This window comes from Gracilinanus agilis, chromosome 4 (assembly GCF_016433145.1).
Source record: "Gracilinanus agilis isolate LMUSP501 chromosome 4, AgileGrace, whole genome shotgun sequence".
Lineage (NCBI taxonomy): Eukaryota > Metazoa > Chordata > Mammalia > Didelphimorphia > Didelphidae > Gracilinanus > Gracilinanus agilis.
The window spans coordinates 451920057-451946091 of NC_058133.1; the positions used below are offsets into that span (position 1 = coordinate 451920057).

Here is a 26035-nt window from a genome sequence, read left to right on the forward strand (position 1 = left end):
TCCTGGAGCCGCCCTCCGTGTTTGTCCTCTCCGGTTTCTGTCATTGCCGCTTTCCCCCGAGATTTCGGCGTCTTCAGGGATGATGGCGGCCCCCGAGCAGGTACCGCTGTCGCGGGGCTGTCAAGGCCCCTCTACGCCGCCGCTGCCGCGGGCCAACAGGACCCTCCTGGTGCGGCATTTGCCAGCTGAGCTGACGGCGGAAGAGAAGGAACATCTTCTGAAGCACTTCGGCGCCCAGGCGGTGCGGGTTCTGTCTGACAAGGGCCGATTGGTAAGGAAGGGTGGGCGCCTAATCCGATTTTAGCGGAAGTGCTTGGGGGAGCTGGGGATTATTTGTTAGGGCGGAGTGAGGAAAGCTGCAAGGCCCAGGTGGAAAACATGCTGTCCTTGTCCTAAACTGACCGGCATAGAGCAGAGAATCCCTCTACCTTGAAACAACATGAAAACGTCCGGGAATCCAGGATAAAGAATAAAGAAGCTTTTAGATTATCTGGACCAGCCCCAGAGAGGCAGATGGGGGTAGTAGTTTAGGGCGACAAGCGAAGTGACCATGAGCAAGTCTCTAAACTCTGCAAGCCAGTTCCGTCTTCTTTAAGAGGGGGATAATTATCCCTGCTGAAGTTCCTGGTCCACTGGTTCTATGTGAGGCTCAAATGAGAGTGTTCAGCACCTCTGGTATGAAGGCTTCTTAGTCCCTTTAAGGTTGTCTACCTTTACCTAATTATCACGTGGCTTTAAGAAGCTATATTGGCCACACCTCCGTAAAATTGTCTTGTTAAGCTATGTCCCCCAAACAAGAGATGGCTTCCCTCATAGAATGGATGGATAGGAACATTTTGTTACCAATGAGGTCAACTTTAAAACAGGTGCCACGAAATACTTATAGCTTGATCAGACATCAAAGATGACTGCCTACCAAACCATCACCAGTTCTCTTTATTTTTGTTATTCCATTAGACTAATATGACTCTGGGAGAAAGTGAGGCTGATGACTTTGTACAACTCTTCCTCATTTAAATCTAACTCCCTGGGAAAACCAAGACATTCCAGTGACATTATTGATCCTCTTCTAGAAAAATAGTAGAACATGAATTAGAACCCAAGTGCTCCCACTCCAAACACCACTCTTTCTGCAGCTCCTATATGCCTTTTTAGTTAAGCATATTTTTAGGATTCAAATCCATCTCCCCTCATAACCTCTTTGACCTTAATGAATGGGAAATGTTGAGCCCAGAAATACTAGCCTAGATATTTTAGTTCAATGCCTGTTTTTCATGTGACTAGATAATACAGTAAGTTGATATTTGCTGCTTTCTATGTTTTCTGTCCTTTTAAACTTTAATTTTTAGAAGTAGAATTTTCCCATGAAGGCAGAGCAAAAGGGTATACATTTAAGCAATGTCATAAGGCAGGGGTCGGCAACATATGGCTCTCCAGCAGTATCTGGCTCTTTTGAGGGCCAGATATGGCTCTTTCTGCAGGAGCCATAGTCAGTTTTTTTCAGGTGCTGTTACAGGAGTGCGTACTGTGAGCACTGTATGGCTTTCACGAAATTACATTTTAAAAAATGTGGCGTTTATGGCTCTCACTGCCAAAAATGTTGCCGACCAGTGGCTTAAGGAATGGTTTTTCTACTAGTGAAAATTGTAATGCTTTGCAATTGAAAGACATTAAAATACAACTGGTATAGTTTAATAGATGATCGTTTCAGATTTCCCTGCCCGTGCTAATTTTGTGTCTTTTAAACATAAGTATCTCTTGCTTTTGAGTTTACTTTGATGCTATTCAACATACCATGATTATCTTTCAGAAACATACTGCTTTTGCTACTTTCCCTAATGAAAAAGCAACGATAAAGGTATGTGATATTCTCGACACTAAACATTTTATCTACATTCTTTCATTTCAACACTTTGATATGTAACATTTATATTGTTTCAGGCTGAGGTCTATTGATATATGTTCTTGACCTTTTCTTACACTACCCTTTTCATTCCTTCCCTCTTTCACCTACTTAAGTACATAGAAGTAACCACAAGGCTTACTTAATAGTAAACAGTAGTAGTAAACAATAATAAAATAGTAAACATTTTCAAGTAGTTCTTTTATTTGAATTGCAAAATTGGAACTGTTTCAAAAAATACTTAAATTTAACTGAAAAAAAGTACTGCCTTGCCTATGTGCACTAAAACTCCTAAAGAAGAAAGAAAAAGAACAATTTGGGCAAATTTCTTTTTCTCTGAAGACTATGTGGTCCTGATTTGTGCAGTAGATCTGCTTATGGTGGTTTATGTTGTCCAAGGTAGAAGGCCTCATCTATTTATTAGGAGGAGCAGATTGAATATAAGCCAAAATTTGAAGTAAAGTTGAGCCACAAACCCATGTGACATGTGACTTATACTCCTGTGATATATGCCAATATTAAAAGAAAGAGGAATAATTGCACTAACTAATCAATTCTTAAGCCATTATTAATCATAGATTAGGTGCTAAGTACTATACTAATTACCAGAGACAAAAAAAAAATACACAATCCCAGCTTTCAAGGAGTTAGCATTTTAGTTGGGAAGACATAACAAGTACATTACTAAGTATATATAAAATATATATAAAATGGTTTTGAGAAGAAACAGTATGGCAATGAAAAGACCTTATGTAGTAGCTAACACTTGAGTTGAGACTTAGAAGAAATGAGAGATTGTGAGAAACCAAGGTAAGGTAATAGGATTAATAGTAATTACAGTACAAAGTTAGTGTGCTTTAGTTAAAGAGTTTGATTGTGGAGATTCTAAGTCATAGTCTGAGACGCACAATAGTCACCCAGTAAATCTTTCTTGATTTGAGTGTCATTGATGGTATTTTTTAGTTCTGCCACCAAAAATAAAAACTTGACAAAGCATCCACATGAATAAAAGAAGCCATTATTATAAAATTAGATGTTAATAACTGGTATTTTTAAACTAATGTTTGAAGAAATATATTTTTGTTCATTTTTGGTTGTAGTAAGTTAAATGTTATGAATCAGAGATTGAATATTTTATCTTGTTACTATGAAAGACTTTTTTTAGGATGATTGCGTACTTAAAATTTTTGTCTGTTTTAAGAATAGTGACTTGTGAGGGCAGCTGGGTGTCTTACGTGGATTGAGATTGAGAGCCAGGCCCAGAGATGGGAGGCCCTGGTTTCAAATGTGCCCTCAACATTAACTAGCTGTGTGACCCTGGGCAAGTTACTTAACCCGCATTGTCTAGCCCTTACTGCTCTTCTTCCTTAGAACCAATACCCAGTGTTGATTCTAAGATAGAAGGTAAGGGTTTTAAAAGAAAAAAAAAATTGTGATTTGGAACTTGAATGATAGAATATTTGGGATAGAGAACACTAATTAATAATATATTACTAACAAGTAAATTTGAAATGTTAGTTACACTTATCAAATTTAGCTATTTTACTTTCTGTCATTTTGAAGGCATTATCAAGACTTCACCAACTAAAAGTTTTAGGTCACACTTTAGTTGTTGAATTTGCAAAAGAGCAAGACCAAGCTTCCTCCTTCTGTCAAACTTCGTATTCAGAGAAAAAAAAAAGGTATGTGGTTTGTTTTTTTTGCCTTCATATTTTTAAGAGTTATTTTGGAAGAGAAAATTATGCTTTTAGGGAAAATAATTGTTGAATAAAGCTTATAGCTGTTGAAGCCAATAAGTAAAGAGAATTCATTTTATGGAAAATTTTGCTAGCCAACGCATTCAAAATTTATTATTTCAGTTCAAGCACTTATTTAACTGGTTTGAAGTAAAGCATGAGTGAAGAGGGAGTTTAGTTGAGGTCCTTTGCCTAGAGGAAATTGGGGGGTGCAATTTATAGGTGGTTTGAAGAAAGAAGAGTGGGTTTGTAATTGCTACTGTGAAGAGGTCTATTGGGAACAATCAGAGAAGAATAAAAGACTTTCCATGTAGCAGTGAGGGTCCTATTCAGGGTAAATAGCATACATTTGTAGTAGACTTAGTTTTCCTAGCTGTATAATTTTCTTCAATGTTAGATTGCTTGGGAAAAAATTTCCTGGATGATTTTTGTATGTTGTCTTAGAAACCTAACATCACTAATAATTTGATAGGAAATGTAACAGAAATCAACACTGAAGTTACAAATAAACTTTATGTCAAAACTTGTTAGTAAGTTAAGAGTGTCCTATAATTGTATTTATTGAAAAATAATTGACTAGAAACTTGGCAGTAGAGAGGACCAAAATGATACAAGTTATTTTTCTAGAGATTAGGAAAAGAAGATGAGAGATTAAGTTACTTGACTAAATTTTCATAACTAGTAAGTGGCAAAGCCAGAATTTTAATGATTTTATTTTTATCTTTTTCCTCCTTTCAAACCTCTAACTTCTGTGTTCTATGGAAGCTCATTTCTTACCAAGCACAGACATGTGCTATTGAATAGAGCTTGAGGGTCTTGCGGATTGAATACCCTATAAATTCATGGTTTCCAAATTTATTTAGACTGTAACTTATAGTCATGGTTTCCAACTTTAATTGGGTCCTGTACTCTATAAATTCATGGTTTCCAAATTTAATTGGGCCCTCATTTCATAAGTCCAATCCATTATTCTTACCTGATTTCCTCCTTGATTACTTCAGCACAAGGTATACCAAATCTTCTCAAATTTCCCAAGCTCTCATACCTTCACCTTCCCCCTCATCCCCTAATATTTCAGCTGAAGACTTCACCTTTTACTTTACTGAGAAGATTGAGATTCTTTCCCCTTATCTTCATCTCAGATACCCTTGACCTTATCCTTCACCCTCTGCTCCTTTCCCCAGTCTGATTATGATATGGCTTTTCTAGCCAAGGCAAGTACCTCTCCATTTGTTCTTGATCTCATCCCCTCTCATCTCTAGAAAATGGCACTCTCAATAATCCCATTGCTCTAATCTTCAGTCTCTCTTTACTCATTAGTTACTTCCCTACTGATTTTAAACATAAAAAGTGCATTAATGTTTGGAAAGGATGTCACACATTTTCTTATTTATTACTTGCATTTCAATAAAGTAGTAGCAGTTGTTATACCCATTTCACATAAGATGATTCTGAGGATTAGGGATTCAATGACTTGCCCAGGTTTACATACCAGCCAAGTTATTCTGCCTAGCAGGCCTTTTAACTCCTACATTGTACGATTACAGTTTTATAAACATCTTAAAGACAAGGGCTATGACTTATTCATCTTTCGTATATTATTTAGCATCTAGCACAGTGCATTTTTGTTAGATGAATTAACTTTACATGTCATAATTTAATACTCCGTATTTTTTTAACAAAATTTTGAAAGTAAAACTAGTTGTGGTCTTTCATTTTCTAGATCTGATGAACCTGTGGAAGAAGATAAAGAAAAAAAAGAGCCAAGTTGTTTGACCATAGAAAATGGAATTGCACCAAATCATGGGTTAGCATTCTCTTTTTTCCTACAGTCTTGTTCTTTTTTATGAGATTAATGAAAATAAGATAATTTTGAAGTTAGAGATTATACTTCAGTGCTTTGTAAGATGGAATAGATATATTTATAAATGAGTATAAATTAAAAATTGGTTACCCTAACAATTGGAGAAATACAAGTTAAAATAATTCTGATACTACTTCATACTCTTCAAATTGACAAAATTGAATACAATGAATTGAATATAATGAAAATGCGGAATGGTGGAGAGGATATGGAAAAATAGGTTCATTAATGTAATGCTAGAAATGCTGCGGATCGGTCTAGCTATTCTATTGAGCATAAGTTTAGCATGCCTGTTTTTCTCAACCCTTCTAATATTGATTTTTTCCTTTTTATTTTTACCAGTTTGATAGAGGTAATACTATGAGTTGTTTTAATAGATTTTCACTGATTATTAATAATAACAAGCATTTTCAAATGGATGTTCAATTTTCTTAAACTGCTTATTACATTTCACCATTTATTGATGAAAAATCTTGAAAAATGTTTTTAATTTTTTGAAATATGTTAGTGATATTGAGTAATTTATAATAAAATTTTATAATAAGAATTTTAAAAACATTTTCTCATAGGCTAACTTTTCCTTTAAATTCGTGCCTCAAATACCTATATCCACCACCTTCAAGCACAATACTAGCCAACATAGCAAGTGCCTTGGCAAGTGTGCCTAAGTTCTATGTACAGGTAAGTGAAGGAAATTTGTATTTTTGAAATGATAAATTTTGCATGCAAAATTTGGATACATTTAGTCAAACTTAAAGCATGAAATGATAATTCTGTAACATGAATCCTTAAAAATCTAGGAATCAATGGACTATATAATGAATCAGCAGTATGATATGGTATTCCAGAAAGCTTGTTTCAGTCTTGGAAGCACTGAAGTATGGGTGTTCTGGAGCAGCCTGGTGGCTCAATGGATAGAGAGTTAGGCATGGAGTGTGGAGGTGCTGGTTTCAAATCTGGTCTTAGATATTTCCTAGTTGTATGACTGGGCAATTAATTCACTGAACCCCACTTGTTCATTCCTTACTGCTCTTCTGCCATGGAACCAGTACTTAATTTCAATAAGGCAGAAAGTAAGAGTTAAAAAAAAAAAAAAAGAAACAAAGTGTATACTAGATCTGGAAAGTGATAGTTCCACTGTTTTCTACCTTCATCAGACCACATCTGGAGATTTGATTTTTTTTTTTTTTTTTTTTTTTTGTTTTACAAATATATTTGTATGGCAAAATCACTGGAAATAACACACATGCAATGATTGGAAGAAATGGATAAATGGATTCTGACATTTGAATGTAATGGATGGTATTATGTTATTAGAAATTACAAATACTAGAAATAGAAAGAAAACATGGGAAGTAAATTACCTCCATCCTGAGGCACCCCAACAATGGGTGTTACAGAGTATGTCATATCTAACTGCCTGGCTTCCCCTAGTGTCCCCGTGAGAATCAACGTGCAATGGCTGCCACAGGGGGAGGAGCTAGTGGGGTTTAAAATGTGAGCTTGGGAAGGAAAGGAGCTCTCGACTTCTGCTCTTGATCTATAAGGAACTGCCAGGCTGCATCAGGGACAAGGCCTCAACCTGCCAAAAGAAGAATCATTTCAATTCAGGCTGATACCTCTTAACCTCTCAATCTCTCTCTCTCTCTCTCTTTCTCTCAACCTCTCTCTCTTTCTTTCTCCTTTTCTCTCTCTCTCTCTCTCCCCAACCCCTCTCATTTTATTAACAAATGATTACAACTCTGGCCAGACGACCCTTTTATTTGTTACAAAAATAAGAGAACTATATGAAGAGATGAAAGGAGAATAAAAGAAAATAAGGATACATACTAATACATTTTTAAAAATAAGTCAGAAAATCAAGAGGAAAAAAGTATCAAAATAAAACAAATCCAAAGGGAACTCAACAGCAGAGGATGTTTATATTAGCACACATATATAATTTACATAATTTTAAACAAAATGTAAACAATGTTGTTTGTGGTTTTGCATGTAATTTTTCATGCATTTATTTAAATGTTCTTTGTTGATAGTGGTGATTACTAAGTATATAGTTTTTAAAATTGAAAAAATAAATTTTAAAAGTGATTACAGATCTCTTAGAAAAGGGTTTATTTACAAATTAAATTTTCATATTTTTGTATCTTTCGATTCACTCTTCCTATTTACATTTTGTCCTGACTAGAATGATTTTCCTATTTTAAAAGCTATACCTTTGGTAAATTTCAAGCATCTTTTAGATAAGTTTAAAAGTATAATTTTTACTCTTAAATTATCACTTAAAAACTCAATTATACAAATTGTCATCTCTGTCTTATAGACTGGGAAGAAATACTCCAATCTATACTTCAAATACTAAGCAAAAACAACGTGACCCTCTCGTATTTCAAGTTTAGTGACAAACCTGAGACACTTTTATTTTTTAAATCCTTGAAAGTATTGCTCCTCTGTCTAAAATTCAACGTCTAAATCTGGCCCTATCCTACTTTTTCAGTCGTGTCTCACATTATGCTCCTATTATCTACTCTATCCACTGAAAATCCCCTATGATTACCCACCTCCATGTCTGTATAGGCTGTTTGCTCCCTATACTTGAAATTTCTCCCATCTTTATGGAGATTTGATTTTAAGCACTATATTTTGAGAGATAAATTAATAACCTGAAGATCAGAGAGCAATTTTAAGATGTCAAACTTTAAGAATATACCATAGGAAAATCAGTTGAAAGAGCTGAGGATTTACAGTCTAGAAAAAACTTGAAATGGGAGACATAATGGCTATTTCCGAGTTTGTAAAGGGCTATCACACGGTAAAGATTACTGTGGATGTCCAGAAAGGCAGGACTGAAAATAAGAGTTGCAAAAACTACCAATTTAGGTTTTAAAAAGAGGAAAAACAATTCATATCTTTTAGTGCTATCTGAATATATAATGTACTGCCTTAGAGGGTACTGACTTACCTTTTCAAGAGAATTTTTTCCCATCTTTTTATACTTAATCAGGATTTCATTACTATATTTGAGTTTCCTTAAATTTTTGAATTAACTATTAATGTATCACTTCCTTTAGAATAGCAATAATATTTAATGTGGGTCTATAAGGTGTTTGGCTTTATCTTGATTATGATTTTTTTCTTTACTGGCATGAATTCATAAATCAGTGTTATCTACTAAATTTAAATGCCTCTATTTTAGCACTACTTTCAAAAATAACAGTATTTTTCATTCAGCAAATTTTAAAGAGACAAATGCACTTTTACAATGGAATAATTTATTACCAGGTCATGTCTAACTAATAAAAAATTAACAAATATATTTTCTTAGAAATACATTAAAGCTTTAATATTGTCTTTAGTTTGTTTTCTGTGTATTATAGTAAAGTTCTTTGGTACTTCAGTAATTAAACCTCTGGATGAAGTTAAAGATGAATTTGCTTTTTAATAAATGTTACTGAAAGGTACTTATATAGTGTTTTATACATATTAAATAATTATTTTAATTCCAAATAATTAAAAAAATTTTTTTAAGGTGCTTCATCTTATGAATAAAATGAATTTACCTACACCATTTGGACCAATTACTGCCCGACCTCCCATGGTAAGAATATATTTCTCTAATTTGTAATCTTAAATATTTTAAATTTGTTATTGTAATTAGAACAAAGATCAACAACTTTTTTTCCCCTGGATTCATCTATTGAACTTAAATAATGCTAATAAGATGGGGTTAAAAAACCTAAGATTTTGAAAAGACAGAAAAAGAATGCAAACAAAAGGAGATGAAAGTTAATATCTAAATAAATTTGAGAACAAGAGAAAAAAACAATAGATTTCATCCATGATAATTGAATCATTAGTTACCCTCTATCACCTTATGCACATTGATAGTTATTAAGTATTGTACTATATGTGTATGTAAGAGTTCATTAATTCTTCTCATTTTTAGAATTACCTTGAGAAGTGTTGTTCGAGGCACTTTTCAGGAAGATGCTGAGGGCAGTTGTTAAAATAAAATATTCAAATTTTAGTAGATAATAGTCATGTAACAAACTATATCATAGAGTTATAGATTTAGAGCTAGAAGAGACCTTACAAATTGTCTAATCCAATGCTTTAATTTTTAAATAAGAAAACTGAGGCCCAGAATACTTAAATACCTTGGCCATAAATAGTAGTAGTAAAAAATAAGTAGTAAATAAAGTAAAAAAAACAGTAGACCTAGGAGTTGAAACCACATCCTCTGATTTCAAATCCCTCTTTTAAGAATTATGGGAATTTTTTTTTTTTTAATTTATGGCCATCCTTGTATAATAAGACTTGAGACAGATTTTGGTTACTAAGCTACAAATAAAAGAAAATATTCTTGAAGAAAATAACTACTCTCCCCCCCCCAATACAGAACACACTTCTAAATTCTGTTGCATTCAAAATTTTGAGTTAGAGATGCATTTTTCAAAGGCATTGCTTACAAAACACAAACTCTGGCTTCCAGTCAACTTTATTTAGAGAAACTTGTCATTTTGACTGGCATCGTTGATGCATTTTTTGACCCTGGCTACTCTCAAAGATCTGGTAGTTTTTCGAGTTACTATATTCTTCTGTATAAGTGGAAATTTTATATCTTTTGAACTATGTCCCCCAGAATTCCTTTTAGTATTTTCCAAAATTCCCTTTAATCTCTCTGCGCCTCCACGTTTGTGTGGTCACATTGTTTTATAAGTTCTGTAGCTCCTCCCTCTCGTGCTCTTCTCTCTTGTGCTCTTTTCTTGGAATGAGGGCAACTGTGAACTTGGGACTTTTGGACAAGTAGATTAGCCATGGACATGTGTTTTTATTTTTTTAGATAAATACTTTTTTATTCCTTTACTTCTAGTGATATAAATAAATCTTATAAAATATAATATTTGGGGGGCAGCTGGATAGCTCAGTGGATTGAGAGTCAGGCCTATAGACGGGAGGTCCTAGGTTCAAATCTGGCCTCAGATACTTCCCAGCTGTGTGACCCTGGGCAAGTCACTTGACCCCCATTGCCCACCCTTACCATTCTTCCACCTATGAGCTAATACACAGAAGTTAAGGGTTTATTAAAAAAATATATATACATATATATAATATTTTAAGTTATTATTATATATTCATTTTAATTTTTACACTTCATGGTGGAAGAATAAGTACCAACACTGGTTTGAGTTTGGGTTAGTGAACATCACAATAGCTGGAAATTCAAAACAGGAGATGCAAAAAATAAATCATAAGCAGTATTACCTCATAAAACTTTGAAAAGTAAGAGGGAAAAATGAACTCATAAATATCTTGTTTTACAATTTTAGCCAGATCATTCCAAGGAGTTTTTGACATGAAATTAAAAAGATAATAATGATGGGAAGAAGGTTATATTTGGAATAAGAGAACTTGTATTTGGTTTATAACTCATTTCACCTATATTAAGTCATAATCTCTATGAGTCTTTTAGTTTATTAATAAAATATCAAATAAAAGATAACTTCTGTGATTCTTTTCATCCACTTCAATTTAAAAGTATTATTTTTAAGGCTATTAAGACATTAGCAACTATAAATTCATATGCTTTATCTCTAAAACAATATGGGAATGATCTCTATACATATATACATATGTATATGCTTAATGATGCTGTGAGAAAAGAACAAATTTTTGTGGTCAGTTTTACAGACCACATTTTGAGTTTTGCAACTGATTCAAAGATTTTATCTCCAGTGGTGTTTTGCAAATTAGTCTAAATTGGTAATAGTCTTCCCTGCCATGTCTGTTGAGAATGGAGATTAAGGTTTACTGATTCCATCTTTTCTCCTTTTCCATTATAGTTGTCATGACCATTCTGGAATAGTAATAGAGTTATTATTTTAATTCATTTTCCATTTTTTAAAGTTCAGCTAGTTTAATTGTGCATTAAAAATGCCTTTTATATTTGTATCCAATATTGTCTTCTCATCTTTATCCTTCCATTTTGGTATTAATTTTACTTTTGCTTTATCTGTTTGATTGCTGCACACAGAAGATTCAGAAATAGTAACAATTTTTTTTCTGTCAAAATATAAGTGTTTAAACTTTTTTTGCAGTGTTACTCAGTGCTTTCCATCTCTGTGACTTTCATATAATCTTTGACAGAAATAGTAATGATTATAGAATTACTAGAAAAGAACCTTGAAAGTCCAACCCTCTCATTTTACAAATAAGGAAGCTGAGATAAAAAAAGACTAATTTCCTAAGATTGTACAAATAGAATAGTATGCTATAATTTGAACCCATAACCTCTTATTCAAAATTTAATATTTTACAAAACTTTGACCTCTTTCATTTTAATCCCAACCTATGTTTCCCCATCTTCTGAATTCGTTTATCTGTTAACATCAACAATTATCAGTTTCTCTATTTCTTCAACCCTTTCAACTTTCTGCATAATTCCCTTGTCAACACTTACCATTAACATTTTAGACAAGGTATTTCTCATTTTCTTTTTTTTAACCCTTTCCATCTTAGATTCAATGTTATATATTGGTTCCAAGGCAGAAGAGTTGTAAGGACTAGGCAATGGAAGTTAAGTGACTTGTTCAGGGTCACACAGCTAGGAGGGGTCTGAGATTTGAACCCAGGACCTCCTATTTCTAGGCCTGGTTCTATATTCCACTGAGTCACCTAGCTGCCCCTACTAATTGTTATTTCTTTTGGCATGTGCTGACATCTAACTTTGCCCAGTCTTTTATTGAGCTTATAACTTACCTGTGTTTTCTGATTTAATTTATAATCAGAATGCCTGATGTAGGTCCTGATTAGGATAATAAATCCCCTGAAGCAGTCCTATGTATTTGAATTCACACTCTTTAAAGTTATAATTATGCTAATCGTGTTAATTGGTTCCTGCATAAAAGAAATATATGGTGTGAATTCAAATAATAAGACCACTTCAGGAGATTAATTATTCAAACTAATCAGGACCTAGTTGCTATTCTTCAAGTGACATTATCTCTTTGATCATTGAACAAAGTTTTCACATTAAGAGTTCTAACAATTAGTTGATCCTTATCACCTTGAAATACTGAAGACCATTTTCTATTTGTTTTATAGGTTACTGTGGCCAAAAAAAGAGCCTAAATTAGTTGCCATTATGTTGGTGACTAATGTCTTTGTACTTTTCTAAGATGATTGTTGGACAGTAGGGACTGTACTCAAAGCCTTTCCATCTTAATAGAATCTGCCAGAGCTTGAATTCTGCTGGCACAACCTATGATAACACTGTGCTGTTTCCATATCAAGCTAAGCCATTGATGTTCTTTTAGTAAACTTTTATGAACTTTTAGTTCATATCTGTCTTTTCTAGTTGAATTTATAAATCACATTCTATTATTATACTTTCTGTTTCTTTGGGTTAGTATGAAGAGTATATGCCAGTGCATGTGCCTCTTCCCCCTGTACCTCCTTTGCCACCTGAAGAACCTCCCATGCCAGAAGATGGTGAAGGATCTAGTGGAGAAGAATCAGAATATGAAAGTGGTGATGATGAAGCCCGAGAGAGGTTTGTAATAAATACATTTTAAATGTGAGAAAAGTGAAATAGAGTATCATTTTTCCTTTTAAATTTTTACTTTGTATAATAGAATATGTCACTAATTAGGAGTAATACGATTATTCAGCTAATAAGTTATCGAGTAACTGTAAATAAGGCAGCATGGTTGGATCATGGGCTATCTGGAGGAGAGAAAAGTACAAGAAATATAATTAAAAAGATAGGAAGGGACTGGGTTTTGAAGAACAAGAAAGAAGGAAGGAGGGAGGAGAGCATAACCAAAGAGGAGAGTTTATAGAGATTATAGGGAATGTGATATAGGGTAGAGGAAGAACAGTTGGCTTTGTTAAACTGAAAAATCTGCTCACTCTTTGAGACTTGCACAGAGGAAGAAAGAATAGAGAAAGATGGGCTTTTGAGGTTAAGTGCTTCCAGGAGTAGCTATAGCATATTATTTGAATTTAGGAGTTCTAAGGTGTCATAGGCTAAAGCCAAAGGAGTGATCTGTCACCAATACATTGGTCTCCCTGGGAGTAGAAAACCTTCAGGCTTCCCAAGGACAGATAAGTTTTAGGTCAGAAGCAGAGCAAGTAAAAGCTCCTGTGCCTATCATTTGGGTTGTCCGTTGAGTGTCAATTGTACTTATAACCTCATTGAGAGAGAAAAACCAATCTCAAAAAAAATTTTTTTTAAGGAAAAGCTTCTGACATAGCTTCAGTTTTCCTAATAACATATATGTTGAGGTCCTTTGTTGAGAGGGAGTGGGTTGTGCAGGTGGCTTGAGAACAACAGAAAGTTTGGAACTGACATGACGAAGCACAATTTGGAACCTACATGAGAAAAATAGATGGAATCAATTGAGTTTAACATAATTTTGTAACAGATACAGTCAACACCAATCAAGTAGTTTGACTCACCTTCATTGTGTTTGGCAGTTTATGAATAGGAATATAGAAAGCATGTATATAAGAGTAATCTGAGTTTGGGGTCTGCAAAAGGTTAGAACAAAGGATTCAAGAATAAAGGACCAGAAGGTTTAACCACTTAATTAAAACACACTTAAATATTGGTATTTTTATTTTTAAAAGTATCATAACTAGCAGTGCAATGGGAACAAAAAGAAGCAAACAGAAAATGTAAGAAATAAAATGTATAATGTTAAGATTAAAATTCTCTGGAAATTGTCTCCTAATCTCCAGGATGCTCCCCTTCTTTCCTCAATGAATTCAATACTTGGTTTACAATCTTTCTCTTCTCTCCAGCTTCTGACCTGATAAAAGGGAATTTCAATGTACATATATTTAACTATGAAATATCCTATCCTCTTATTTACTCAGCTTAGTCATTTCCTGTGGCCTTGCCTTCTAGCCTACCTTAGCTACACAGAGATAGTCATGTCCTTAGTTTTGCTATTACTCATTAATGTACCACTTCCATCTTCTTGAACGCTGAAATTCTGTGGTCATTTTCTTCCTCCCACTTATTCCCTGTTCCCAGCCATTACCCACTGGCTATACTGACTTCTCTTCTTCATTTTGACCCATTAGTGTGAATTATTTTAACTTTACATTGTACTCTTCTCTCCAGTCATCCTTAGTTCCATTATGAATTTATGTTACATAATATCAACATCAAAGCTCTTTATGTGTATTTCTCTAATTAACTCACTATCCCATTCTCCATAGCAATTTTTCCAAACCTTTTCATCCCTCAGACCTTTCTCTACCCCTTTTGCTTAGCTGAAAACTTTGCCTCATATCTCACTAGAAAAATTGAGACCATTCATTTAGAATTCCCTCTTCTCCCCTCTTCCCTTATTACACATCACTCAATTCTTTCTTCCACTGTCAGCTCCTTCACAATCCTATCTCACATAATGAGGTGACCCTTTTTCTTACCAGATTATCTTTTCTTATTCTCCATTGCTTTGTTTATCTTCATTCTCTCATCTTATATTGGCTGTTTACCAAAAAACATGTCCATATCCATCCTCAAAAATCTCTCATTTGAGCAACCTGTTCTTGATAGCCATTGTCTCATTTGTCATCTTTTTTCTCCCTTTTGATTAAATTTGAGAATATCTACAATCATTCTCTACTTTTTTTCTCATTCTTTTAACTTTCTACAATCTGGCTTCAACCCATACTTCTTTGTCCATTGAAAATATTTATTTACAAATCAAGTGACCTTTACTCAGTCTTCATTCTTGACATCTCTGCAGCCTTTGACATTGTTAGCCACCCTCTTCTTGACATTGTCCTCTCTAGGTTTCTGTGACTCCCCTATTTTGATTTTCCTATCTGTCTGATCAGGAATCTTTACTGGATCTTTGTCTATGTTACATCTTCTCTTTCTTGTTCCCTTTTCTCTTCTCTGCCTGTACTGTTTCACTTGGTTCATAATATTTTTTCATTAATTAATTCCCATGCATTCTATTATCATCTCTTTGCTGATGATGCTGAGGTCTACTTTTCCTGCTCTTTTCTAACATCTAGATTTACATCTCCAACCATTTATTGTACATCTCAAGCTGGATATCTCATGCACTTTTAAATTCCAAATTTCCAAAACTGAACTTAACTTCATAGACCTCTCTCCTTTTCTAAGCCATATTGTTATCATTGGGAATACACTATTTTCCCAATCACCTGGGTATAACCAAAGTGTTACTTATCTCCTTAGTCTTATCCCTCATATACAATATGTTGCCAAGACCTTTTGATTTTAACTTCATTAGAGTTCTCATTTTACTTTCTCTCTCTTTCTTTATCTTTTTCTCCCTCTCTTCCTCTCTCTCCCTCCCCCCTGACATTATCACCACCCTGGTGTAGGTGTCTTCTTCACTCTATGCCTAGATTACTGCAGTAGCCTGCTGGTTGTCAAATTGTTTTTCTAAAGATTTGACCATGTCACCCCCACCAATCAAAAAAATCCCAATGCCTCCCTATCACCTCTAGGATCATATACAAAAAAAAACCTATGATGTTCAAGCCCTTTGTAACCTGATCTTTTACTACCTCTCCATTTTTCTTATGTTTTACTTACCCCCACATAATCTTCAATACAATGACATTTGGCACTCTTGTTGTTTTTTCTTTAGCAGAACTCTCCATCTCCTGACATTTTCACTGCCTGTCCCCTTTGTCTGGAATGTTCTCCTTCCTCATTTTGTTCTCTCAGCTTCCCTGGCTTCCTTCAAGTCTCAATTAAAATCTTACCTTCTACAAAAAGCTTTTCCCAATCCCTATTAATGCTTGTCTTCCCTTAATTGATGATCTCCAGTTTTATACTGTATATATCTTCTTTGTACACAATTGTTTCATGTTGTCTCCCTGATTAGATTGTGAGCTCCTTGAGAATAGGGACAGCCTTTTGCCTTACTTTTTAACCCCTAATATTTAATACCTTGCCGGGTACATAGAAAGGATTTAAGGGCTTTAGACTCACTGACAGAAGTATTTGATTAGAACAGTATTTTAAAAAATGCTTAGGTTAGAATTTCTTTTGAAGTTGTAAGTAATTCTACTTTTCTTTTTGTGGTATGCCTAATTTTGAGTTGGAATTTTCTTAAAAATTTCATCTTGGAAAAAGAGATTTAAACAATTTATAGATGATGACCTATAGATAAATCCAAATAAGGAATATACATTATTTTCTAATTTAGGATGACAAAACTAATGGAATTAGCTAATTTTCAACCCAAAAGACCAACAACTGCAAAGCAGCGCCGTGTAAGGAAAAGGCAAAAGATAAAGGACATGTTGAATATACCTACATCTACTTCACATAGGTAATTTCAAGTTTCTGACTTTTTTGTTGTTTTTCAATTTAGACTTGGGATTTCATTATTTTCTGGGTTACACAATAACATTATGAAATATGAGTTATATCCTTTAAAAAACTTGAAATAGTCATGCCTTCTTTTGTAGGGAAATTTCATCAAAGGTGACTAAAATAAACTGATGGCATTCTACACATTTTCATTATGTTGATAATAGAATTTAATTCTGAAATGTTTGGGTTTCAAACTTATTTTTAGATTCTTTTAAAAATTTTAAATCTTGAAGTTTTTGTTTTAAGTGAAAAAAGACATTTTAAAAGTTGCATTTTTCTTTTTATTTCCTCACTCTTTTACAGTATTATTACCCTAGACTTCTTATTTGCTTACTTTTAGGTTAACTGACCCAAAAGTCATATTTAAATGTTTTTATTTTCCTTTTATTCAAATTTCCCCTGAAGGATTAAGTAACCAAAAGATTTGAGGAACAGTTACTGGTCAAGACAAGTCTTAATAATCCTAATTTTAGGAATATAATTTTCTTGTGCTTGATATTTACAATTATCCTGTTGTCAGGTTTTATATTTCTGTCTTTGAAGTTTTACCACCATTTTTAGTTCACTTTAAGTATAATATATTAGAAAGTATTTTGCCCTTGTAAAAAAAAGTATTCATTTCCAAAAACCAAAATAAATACTGTTAATGCTAAATAGTTGGAGTAAATGCAGAAATCAGTAGTTAGAGAGACTTTGGGGATGACAATCCTACTTTGCAGCTGGAAGAGTTATTTTTCCTCCCTTCAGTGAGATTAATCTGGTTCTGTTTTTAAACAGTAATTTACACCCAGCACTGTTGCCTTCAGATGTGTTTGAGCAGCCACAACCTGTAGAGCATAAAAAAATAGAATTCAACATATCTTCAGGGATACCAACTTCATTTGTAAAAGATTTAGAAGGAGAACAAAATAGTGGTAAGGAAACCTTATAATTTTATCTAATACTGTGTAAAATCAGGTTATATATGTTTTCAACATATTTTATGTGATAAAAGATAAAACATGTATATATGATTTCTTCATATTTTTTATTCTTCATTAAAATCACTGAAGAGTATGTATATTGTAACTTTTTGCCAGACCTAGAAATTAATTTGAATGTTAATATTTTTTGAATGTTAATATTTTTAAGACATTCAAAGCTGTCTTTGAATAATACAGATTTAGGCCTAGGTATCTATGTCACAGACTTAAAATATTATAGAGCTGGAAAAGGCATTAGATGTATTCTATTCCCTCATTCTGTAGAAAGGATAGAGATCTAGAAATATTAAGCACTTACCAAGGTTATGTAACTTTAATTAGTGACAGATCTAGCATTAGAATTTAGCTTGGTAAAGGTACCATCCCATGTACTTTTCTTTTCAAAACTTTTCTAAATTAGGAATTTATAGACTAATGTTAATATCAAACTACTTTAGATTTGTCTGTTCCTGGAGATACAACAAATGAGGGTTTTGGAAAGATCTTTCCAACCCCTATTCTGAACGACAAAGAGGAGATTCAAGAAGACTCAGATGAGATACCAGCAGAATTTGTCTCTAGAAAAGAATTGGAAAAGGGCAGAATTTCTAAAGAAGGTAATTATTGGGTCTATTGCAAAATATTACTACTTATTATTTATTTCATTTTTATTTTATTCACTCTGGTAAAAATGAATAGTCAAACTCTTTAGTTCAAATAGATAATTACCAAATCCATAATATGAATATAGTATACATAATTGTACTGGAATTTCACAATAAAATTAAGAAGTCATATTATAAAGACTTGACTCAGCAATTGTAGAACTAAATAGGTAGGCACTGGTAGTTGAAGCTCTGAACTCTTCAAGTCATTTAAACTTTTTTATTTCTTTATTATTAAACTTCTATGAATAAAACCAGAATTACAAAGTATAGTGTTAGGTATGTAGTAAACACAGTTATTAAACTAATACAGAAGACCATGATAGGAATATCTGTATTATTCAAGAGAAGAAACTTTCAAATATGATTTCACAAAAACAATTGACTTGCTAATTAACTTACTTTCTTAAAACATTTCATTTAGCAATGTCTTTTAATCACTGTTGGCTGAATTTGGGCTAATTTAATTTTATGAGAATTAACAAAAACTCCAAATAAATTTGGCAATTAAAACTACAGTATTTTCTGTAGTTGATTTAATAATAATATTATAATATAATAATGATGATGATGATGTTGATGATGATTTAATAATAACTGACATTTACATAACATACCAGACTCTATGCTTTTATAGTTGTTATCTAGTTTGATCCTCACAACAAACCTAGAAGGTAGGTTTCCCTAGCTGCATGATCCTAGGCAAGTACTCTTATGTCCCCTATTTTATAGATATGGAAAACTGAGGTAAACAGAAAGGACTTAATCCAGGGTCACACAGATAAGTGGCTGAGATCTGATTTGAACTCAGATCTTCCTGAATCTAGGCCCAACACTATCCAAATATACTTTATAGTCTCTATCCATTCTACATTTTCCAACTAGGTACTGAATGTTTCATATTATTTGCAATTGGTTACATTTATGACTTTACATTCATTTTGGAAATTGATTAAAGCATCATGATTTCCCCTTTCTTTTTTATTCATTGCTCCAAGAAATGGAAACACTTTCAGTTTTCAAAAGTTATGAACCAGGGGATCCAAACTGTAGGATTTATGTAAAGAATTTAGCAAAGCAAGTTGAAGAAAATGTAAGTAGAATTTTCTCATTTGACCTTTTAAAAATTTTATTCTTTTGGCTTCTTTGTGATTTTTCTCTTTTTCCTTTTTGATAAAATTCTAGGATCTTAAGTTTATTTTTGGAAGATATGTTGACTTTTCATCCCAAACAGAACGAATCATGTAAGTCATCTCCAGCAAAGTTTTACATCTCATTTATTTTCATTTCTTCCCTAATACTTTCTCTTTAAAAAAAAAAAGAGAGTGAATATTGCATAACAAACCATAAGCCTTGGAGGTTATGATGTACCTTGTTAGTATCAGCAACTTCTATTAACCTCAAAAACCATTTCTCCAGTGACTTTCAAAGTTAATGACCTCATTTTTTGGAATATCACATTCCTTTAGTTCTTTAGCAGTCGTTTTTGGCTTAACAGAAGATTACTTTTTTTTCTTTTAAACTCTTACCGCCTGTCTTAGAATGAATTCTGTGTATTGGTTCCGTTGCAGAAGAGTATTAAAGGTTAGACAATAGGGGTTGTGACTTGCCTGGGATCATGCAGCTAGGGAGTATCTGAGGACAGATACAGAACATTACTTTTAACCATAATTGTGTTTGTAAGAAACATTTGGAGGTGTTGAAACATGGTACATGGACGATTTCCTTTAAAGTTTCAAATTTAAGACTTAAATTCTTTAGTTCAGGGAAACAATCCAACCTTTCAAGAACTAGGAAGGCAGAAGTAAGGAAGAAGTGATGTGACATTTTTAGGAGAGAAGTTGTTGAAATTAAGGAGTTTTCTCTCTATTCCTCTAACTTGACCTTTTATTTCATCTGGAGAACACAAAGCATATCATTCTTCTTTGAGGGATCTTTTCTATCAGTAACAATTCCTTTTCAAAGGAGAAAAAAAAGATTATATTATTTGAGAAAAACATAATCCTTTATAATACTGAAGAGAGAAATTAAGGGGGAAGAATCCACAAGTAAATGTTATATGTTGAGCTAATAACTTAGTGTTAAAATTTGATTTTTAGAATTCTCATTAGTTTCAGAAGTGATTTCCTGGCAATGTAGTTTTAAATGCTTTTTTACAATGAAGGTGCACACCATCAGCCTCTGCACATCATTGTCCTTAAAATAAGATTGAAAGCCAGTTATCTTAGCACTGATATCAATCTTATATATTATTTACATTTGCCATGATTTTAACTTTTTAAGAATAAAAGATTTTGAATATAGGATGCTACAGACACCTATAATGCTAAGGTTTTATATTTGCATGCCAAGAGTTTTAGCAATTTAATTTTTTGCTATTTTCCAGTATCCTATATTTCCCAGTGAATTTAACACTAGATTTCAAGAATAAAACTTAAATTCTGTCATTGGTTCTTCAAAGAACCAGCTTGTGATATTGGTATAGTAATATTGCTTACTTAATGAACCTATTTCCTCAATTGTTTAATGAGAAGGCTAGATCTCTGTAGTGTCATTCAGCAGGTTTATGGTTATTATCTTCTCTTATGAAAATCAGCATTCTTTCTTTCCTTTGGGGGTGAGTAGTACTCTGTCTTAATCAGAGTGAAGTAACCCCATTTATTTCAGTAATGGGAAACTGTTAAAATGGAATAAAACATTCTATTTTAGTTACTATTTTTAGAGTTTCAAATGTATTCCTAAGTTAAAAAAATACAACAAAATTAGATGAGTTATCATTAAAAACCTTTTTTTAGAACAAAATGTAAATATATGGTTTTTGAATATAACTAATGAGATGCCTGGGTGACAACAGATCTTTCCCATTTCGGGCAATTAAAACAATTTTGGTTAATGTTGATTAGAACCAAAACTATATTTTTAATAACTTTTTCTAGGTTTGACATACGCTTAATGAAAGAAGGTCGCATGAAAGGTCAAGCTTTTATTGGATTTCCAGATGAAAAAGCAGCAGCTAAAGCTTTAAAAGAAGCTAATGGATATGTACTTTTTGGAAAACCCATGGTGGTGGTATCCTTTTTAAAGCTACTTATGAGTGCTTTGTTGTTTAAGTATCAGCCTGTGCAATTAAATCTCGTGGAGTCCAAAATAGGCACTAGTTATATATCTGGTACTCAATTATAGGATAAAAATGGGAAGGAAAATAATATTCTGTTTAGGATTTAGTTTAAAAAACAAATCTGTTAATATGATAAGGATAGTGTCAGACCAGCGGTGTGTTATAACAAGTAATGTTCTTTTGATGTACCTTAGGTACCGTATTTTTCAGAGAAAGATTAGTTTTTTGGGTGACTAAAATCTTAATCTAGGTATAATTTATATGGAAAATATAACCAGTAAATGTCATTTACCAGGACATATAATAGACTAGGTTATAGGGCTAATGTTGGCTTCCGTAATACAGCAGGAATCACTGGAATCAGTCAATCAAAACAACTTTTATTAAGAGCTTAGTATGTACCAGAAATTGTGCTAAATGCTGGGCATACAAAGAAATATAAAATAACAAGCCTTACACTGGTTTACATCATAATTGGAGATACTACATGTAAGTAACAACTTCAAAGTTCTTTCCATTATGCTTATTCCTCGTGACAGGGTGAACTTGACAATTTTTAGGCCTTATTTTACTGAATTAGTATAACTATTTTGTAGTATACCTAAACATTTGGCAATAGCCATTTAAATACTTGGCAAAGATCTTACATTTTTCTTCTTTTCCTTAGTCCTAATATTTTTGAGATAATATTTTTGAGATAAGGAGAATTGAGGTGTGTATTCTTTAAAACTATCAAGGAGAATTCTGTAGAGGTGTTATGTGCATAGCATTATCTTTCAGAAGCTAATTTAACTATTAAAATGTGTACATATTAGACTAGGAATAAACAGAAAATGAGGTGCTGTTGTAATTCTACAAACTACTACTTCTCAAGGTAGTAATTCCCAAGATTATAGAATTTAGAGCTAGAAGGGATCCTAGTTGTCTATCCTTTAATCCAGCGATTAACCGTTTTTGTGTTTTGTGGACTTTATGTTTTTAAATATATATTAAACAAAATTATCAAGATATTGAACCAACTTGATGGACTTCAGGTTAAGAACACCTAATCTAGTTCGTCCATTATGTTTTTAATACAAGAAAACAGGCCCAAGGAGAACAAATGACTTGCCCATGGTCACCATCTTTCCTAAGTCAAGGTTGGAACCCAGGCCATCTCTCCAGTCCCTTTTCTTGATCCTACTGTATAGCATGTGGTATAATTAGATTTGCAAGAAAGTGTGTGTAGTGAAATAGGGCCAGAATTTGGAATGAGTAAGATTTCTAAGGGATAGTAGGAAGAAACAGCCTTACTATAATACAGGGTTATTGTTACTAGGAATTTATAAGAATTGGGTGAAAGCCATTAATTAATAGTAGAAGTTAAATCAGTATCATTGATCCTTATTAGCAAATATAACTTTCATTTTCCCCTCAAGAAATCCTTAATATACTATTAGCAATTTGCTCGATCTGCTAGACCAAAACAAGATCCTAAAGATGGAAAAAGGAAAAGATAGATAATTGCTAAAGGTAAGTGTGGACTTTTATGTAACAAAGGGAAATCATTATTCTGTAAAGGGAAATTAAGGGGAAAATTCACATTAGAGTAGTGATTAAAATATCTCAATTTTCTAACCTTTTTTTGTTGGGGGGGGGACTCTTGCTGTTCATTTTGAAATAATAATTATGGAATCATGTATAAAAACTCATGTTTGCAAGGGAAAAGATTTAAAAAACAAATTTTACATTGAAGAAAAGCTCTTGCAAATTGTTTCTTTACATGATGACAAGTTAAGGTTTCATATTGTAACCAAATAGAAAGCTAAGTTTACTAAGACCAGTGGTTTAAAAAAGTAATCAAAAATATAATTGCATAATAAGTCCTATATGGAAAAAATTATGAATATTTCACAAAAGGAAAGTTAGGCATAATTTATGAATTGATAGATATTTTGCATATGTCAAGATTGTATTTCCATGATACTAATCTGTTTTTAGTAAAATAAAAGCAAAAATGGTACATATAAAGCCTTATGAAAATTATTTGCTTACCAGTAGCATTAAACATTTTTAGTTAAAAAATCTGTTTCAGTGGTTTCAGGCTTGATCTTCTTGTGGAAAAAGAATAATGTTAAGAAGTAGTAACCCTGAATCAAAATGTAGTCCTTTCGTTTGCTTTTAAAAACAAAAGCAAAAATCCAACCCTACCTTTTGAAAAGACTAAATGATGGGCCAAAATGACCAAAGCTTTCAAATGGATGAAATAAATGAAAAGTTGCAACATTGCCTAATAGTCACTCATTAAAATTCCTTGAATATTTGTATTTTATTATCCCATTATTGTTGTAATGAGAAGCTTTCAGATACCCTAGAGTGAAAGGATTTAGCTTTTAGCAATCAAAGCATATTCATTTATGATAGGATATCAATTCTTTATAAATCTAATGCTGAAAAATAAGGAAAATTAAACTACATTCTGCTGTTCTTCTTTAGAAGCATTCCTGCGTAAATACTGCAGTAATACTGTCATGCAAAGTGTATCCTTTCTTGTTGTATCCTTTTTTGGGCAGAAATCTTTTATTTTAATCTTTTTTTCCCTGATGTAGATTTGAGATTAACTTTGCATTCTAGAAATAACATTTTCAAAATTGTTTGATGTAGGTTGAAGAAAATTTGATATTCCTTCTAGATTTGTTTAAATTTGTCTATGATGTACTTTATTTTTGAAAATTCATTCCAGGGAAAGTTAGTGAATCAGGTCATCAAATTTACTAAAGAGATACTAACAGTTGCTTTAATTCAGTATATGATGTTAGCTCTTGATATTTGTCTTCTTCCAGAAATTTAATTATTGTAATTTATAGACTTGGTGGTTTTGAAGTACCTGGTTTGGGTCTTTTAAAATATTTTTTGCAGTGTAGTACATGAAATACATCAGTACTGATTGGATGAAAAACTAAAAAATTAGTCTTTAAAAGATATTACAGAAAATCCATGCAGAAGTTGACTTCTAAAGATTGTCTTCTTAATGGCTTTCTAAGTGTTATAATTGCCAAATGACACTTGCTGTTCACCACCTCAAACCCAGGGTGTCAAATTCTTGAAATCCCTACTTAAGTAAATAGCAAGTAGAATCATCCATTACTAAGAAAAGAGATAAATGGAAATGCCAAATTCTTCTATGGTGGATACATAGTTGAAAGAAATAATATAATTAATCTGCTTATGTTGATTAATGGTGGCAGTCACAATATGTCTGCCAACATGTAGTATATAATAATAACCTATCAGTTGCCAAAACACTTTACCTGACCATTTCTTAACCTTAAAGGTTGGTCAAATAGAAGGTATGTAATCTTTCCTTGCACCCAGAGTCTAGCACAAAGTATACACTTAATAAAATGCATATTGATTTAATTGGCAAGTATAGTGAACACTGTGCTTAATAATTGTTTGTTGAGTAAAAACCCACTTTTTCCTATCCTCAACCTCTTGAAGACATTGTTAATACTCATCAAACCAAACTTTTTTAACTGATAGCTTCATAAGTTCTAAAAACAGACTAGGCTGTAGTTGTTTAGTTGTCCCTGAAACATTTAGTAAGGGGAAAAAAAAGACCAACATAGAAAAAAATAAATTTAATTCATAGTATTTATTTACATTGCTTTATGAGAACCTTAAAATATATTTAATTTTAGTACTTTAATTTACAATTTAATTTTATATAAACTGATTACCTATAAAAATTAAATTTTACTGTCAAATTGACATGATTCACTAATTTTCTGAATATTGAAATTTTAGCTTTCTAATATATTTATAAAATATAAAAAATTTCTACTAAAATAATTTTCATTTTTGATGGGCTTTTATGGTGTTTTAGGTTCCTTTTGAATTCCATATCTTTCAAGCATTCTCCAGCTTTGAGAAGAAGAAACTTGACGATCTGGACTCTTGAATTGTGCGTAATAGCTTTTAGAATATATTTTAAAACTAAATGAAATGCATTTAAATCTTATTGGAAGATATGCAGTAAATGTGTTTTAGTCAACTTTCTATACCTCCAATAAATTATTATTTTCTTTCCATTACTATGTCTTGATTTTTTTTGTGTTGGGACCAAAGGAATAAATGTATTATTATTGGAGAGAATTGCCTATGTGTGATCCTAAATTGAGTTTAATATTCTAAGTAGTATACAGTAAAAATCACTTTAAAATTCCAGACATCAGTTTCTATTTTTTTAACTGAATCTGTTTTTATTATATGGAAATCACAGAATGGAAATGCCTTCTCCTAGGGCAATGGTTGGCAACCTTTTTGGGCAGGAAAGCCATAAACGCCTGAGGAAGGAGGAGGATGGAGGCAGAAGGCACTGGAATTTGAGGCAGGGGCTGAAGGGCCCCCTAGGACACATCCTGGGGCTCTGCC

The 26035-nt window shown here is 32.7% G+C and overlaps 1 protein-coding gene across 1 annotated transcript; it reads left to right on the top strand.

The window, feature by feature from the left end:
- On the top strand, positions 1-25695 carry RNPC3 (RNA binding region (RNP1, RRM) containing 3). Its single transcript, XM_044672176.1, has 15 exons — positions 1-271; positions 1811-1858; positions 3467-3585; positions 5363-5446; positions 6073-6184; positions 9030-9098; positions 12910-13052; positions 16708-16833; positions 17655-17791; positions 18298-18456; positions 19503-19597; positions 19690-19748; positions 21441-21573; positions 23062-23134; positions 25488-25695. Exons 1-14 carry the CDS (start codon positions 80-82, stop codon positions 23119-23121), a joined length of 1536 nt encoding a protein of 511 aa, XP_044528111.1. The 5' UTR covers positions 1-79; the 3' UTR covers positions 23122-23134; positions 25488-25695.
- The last annotated feature ends 340 nt before the right edge of the window (positions 25696-26035 follow it).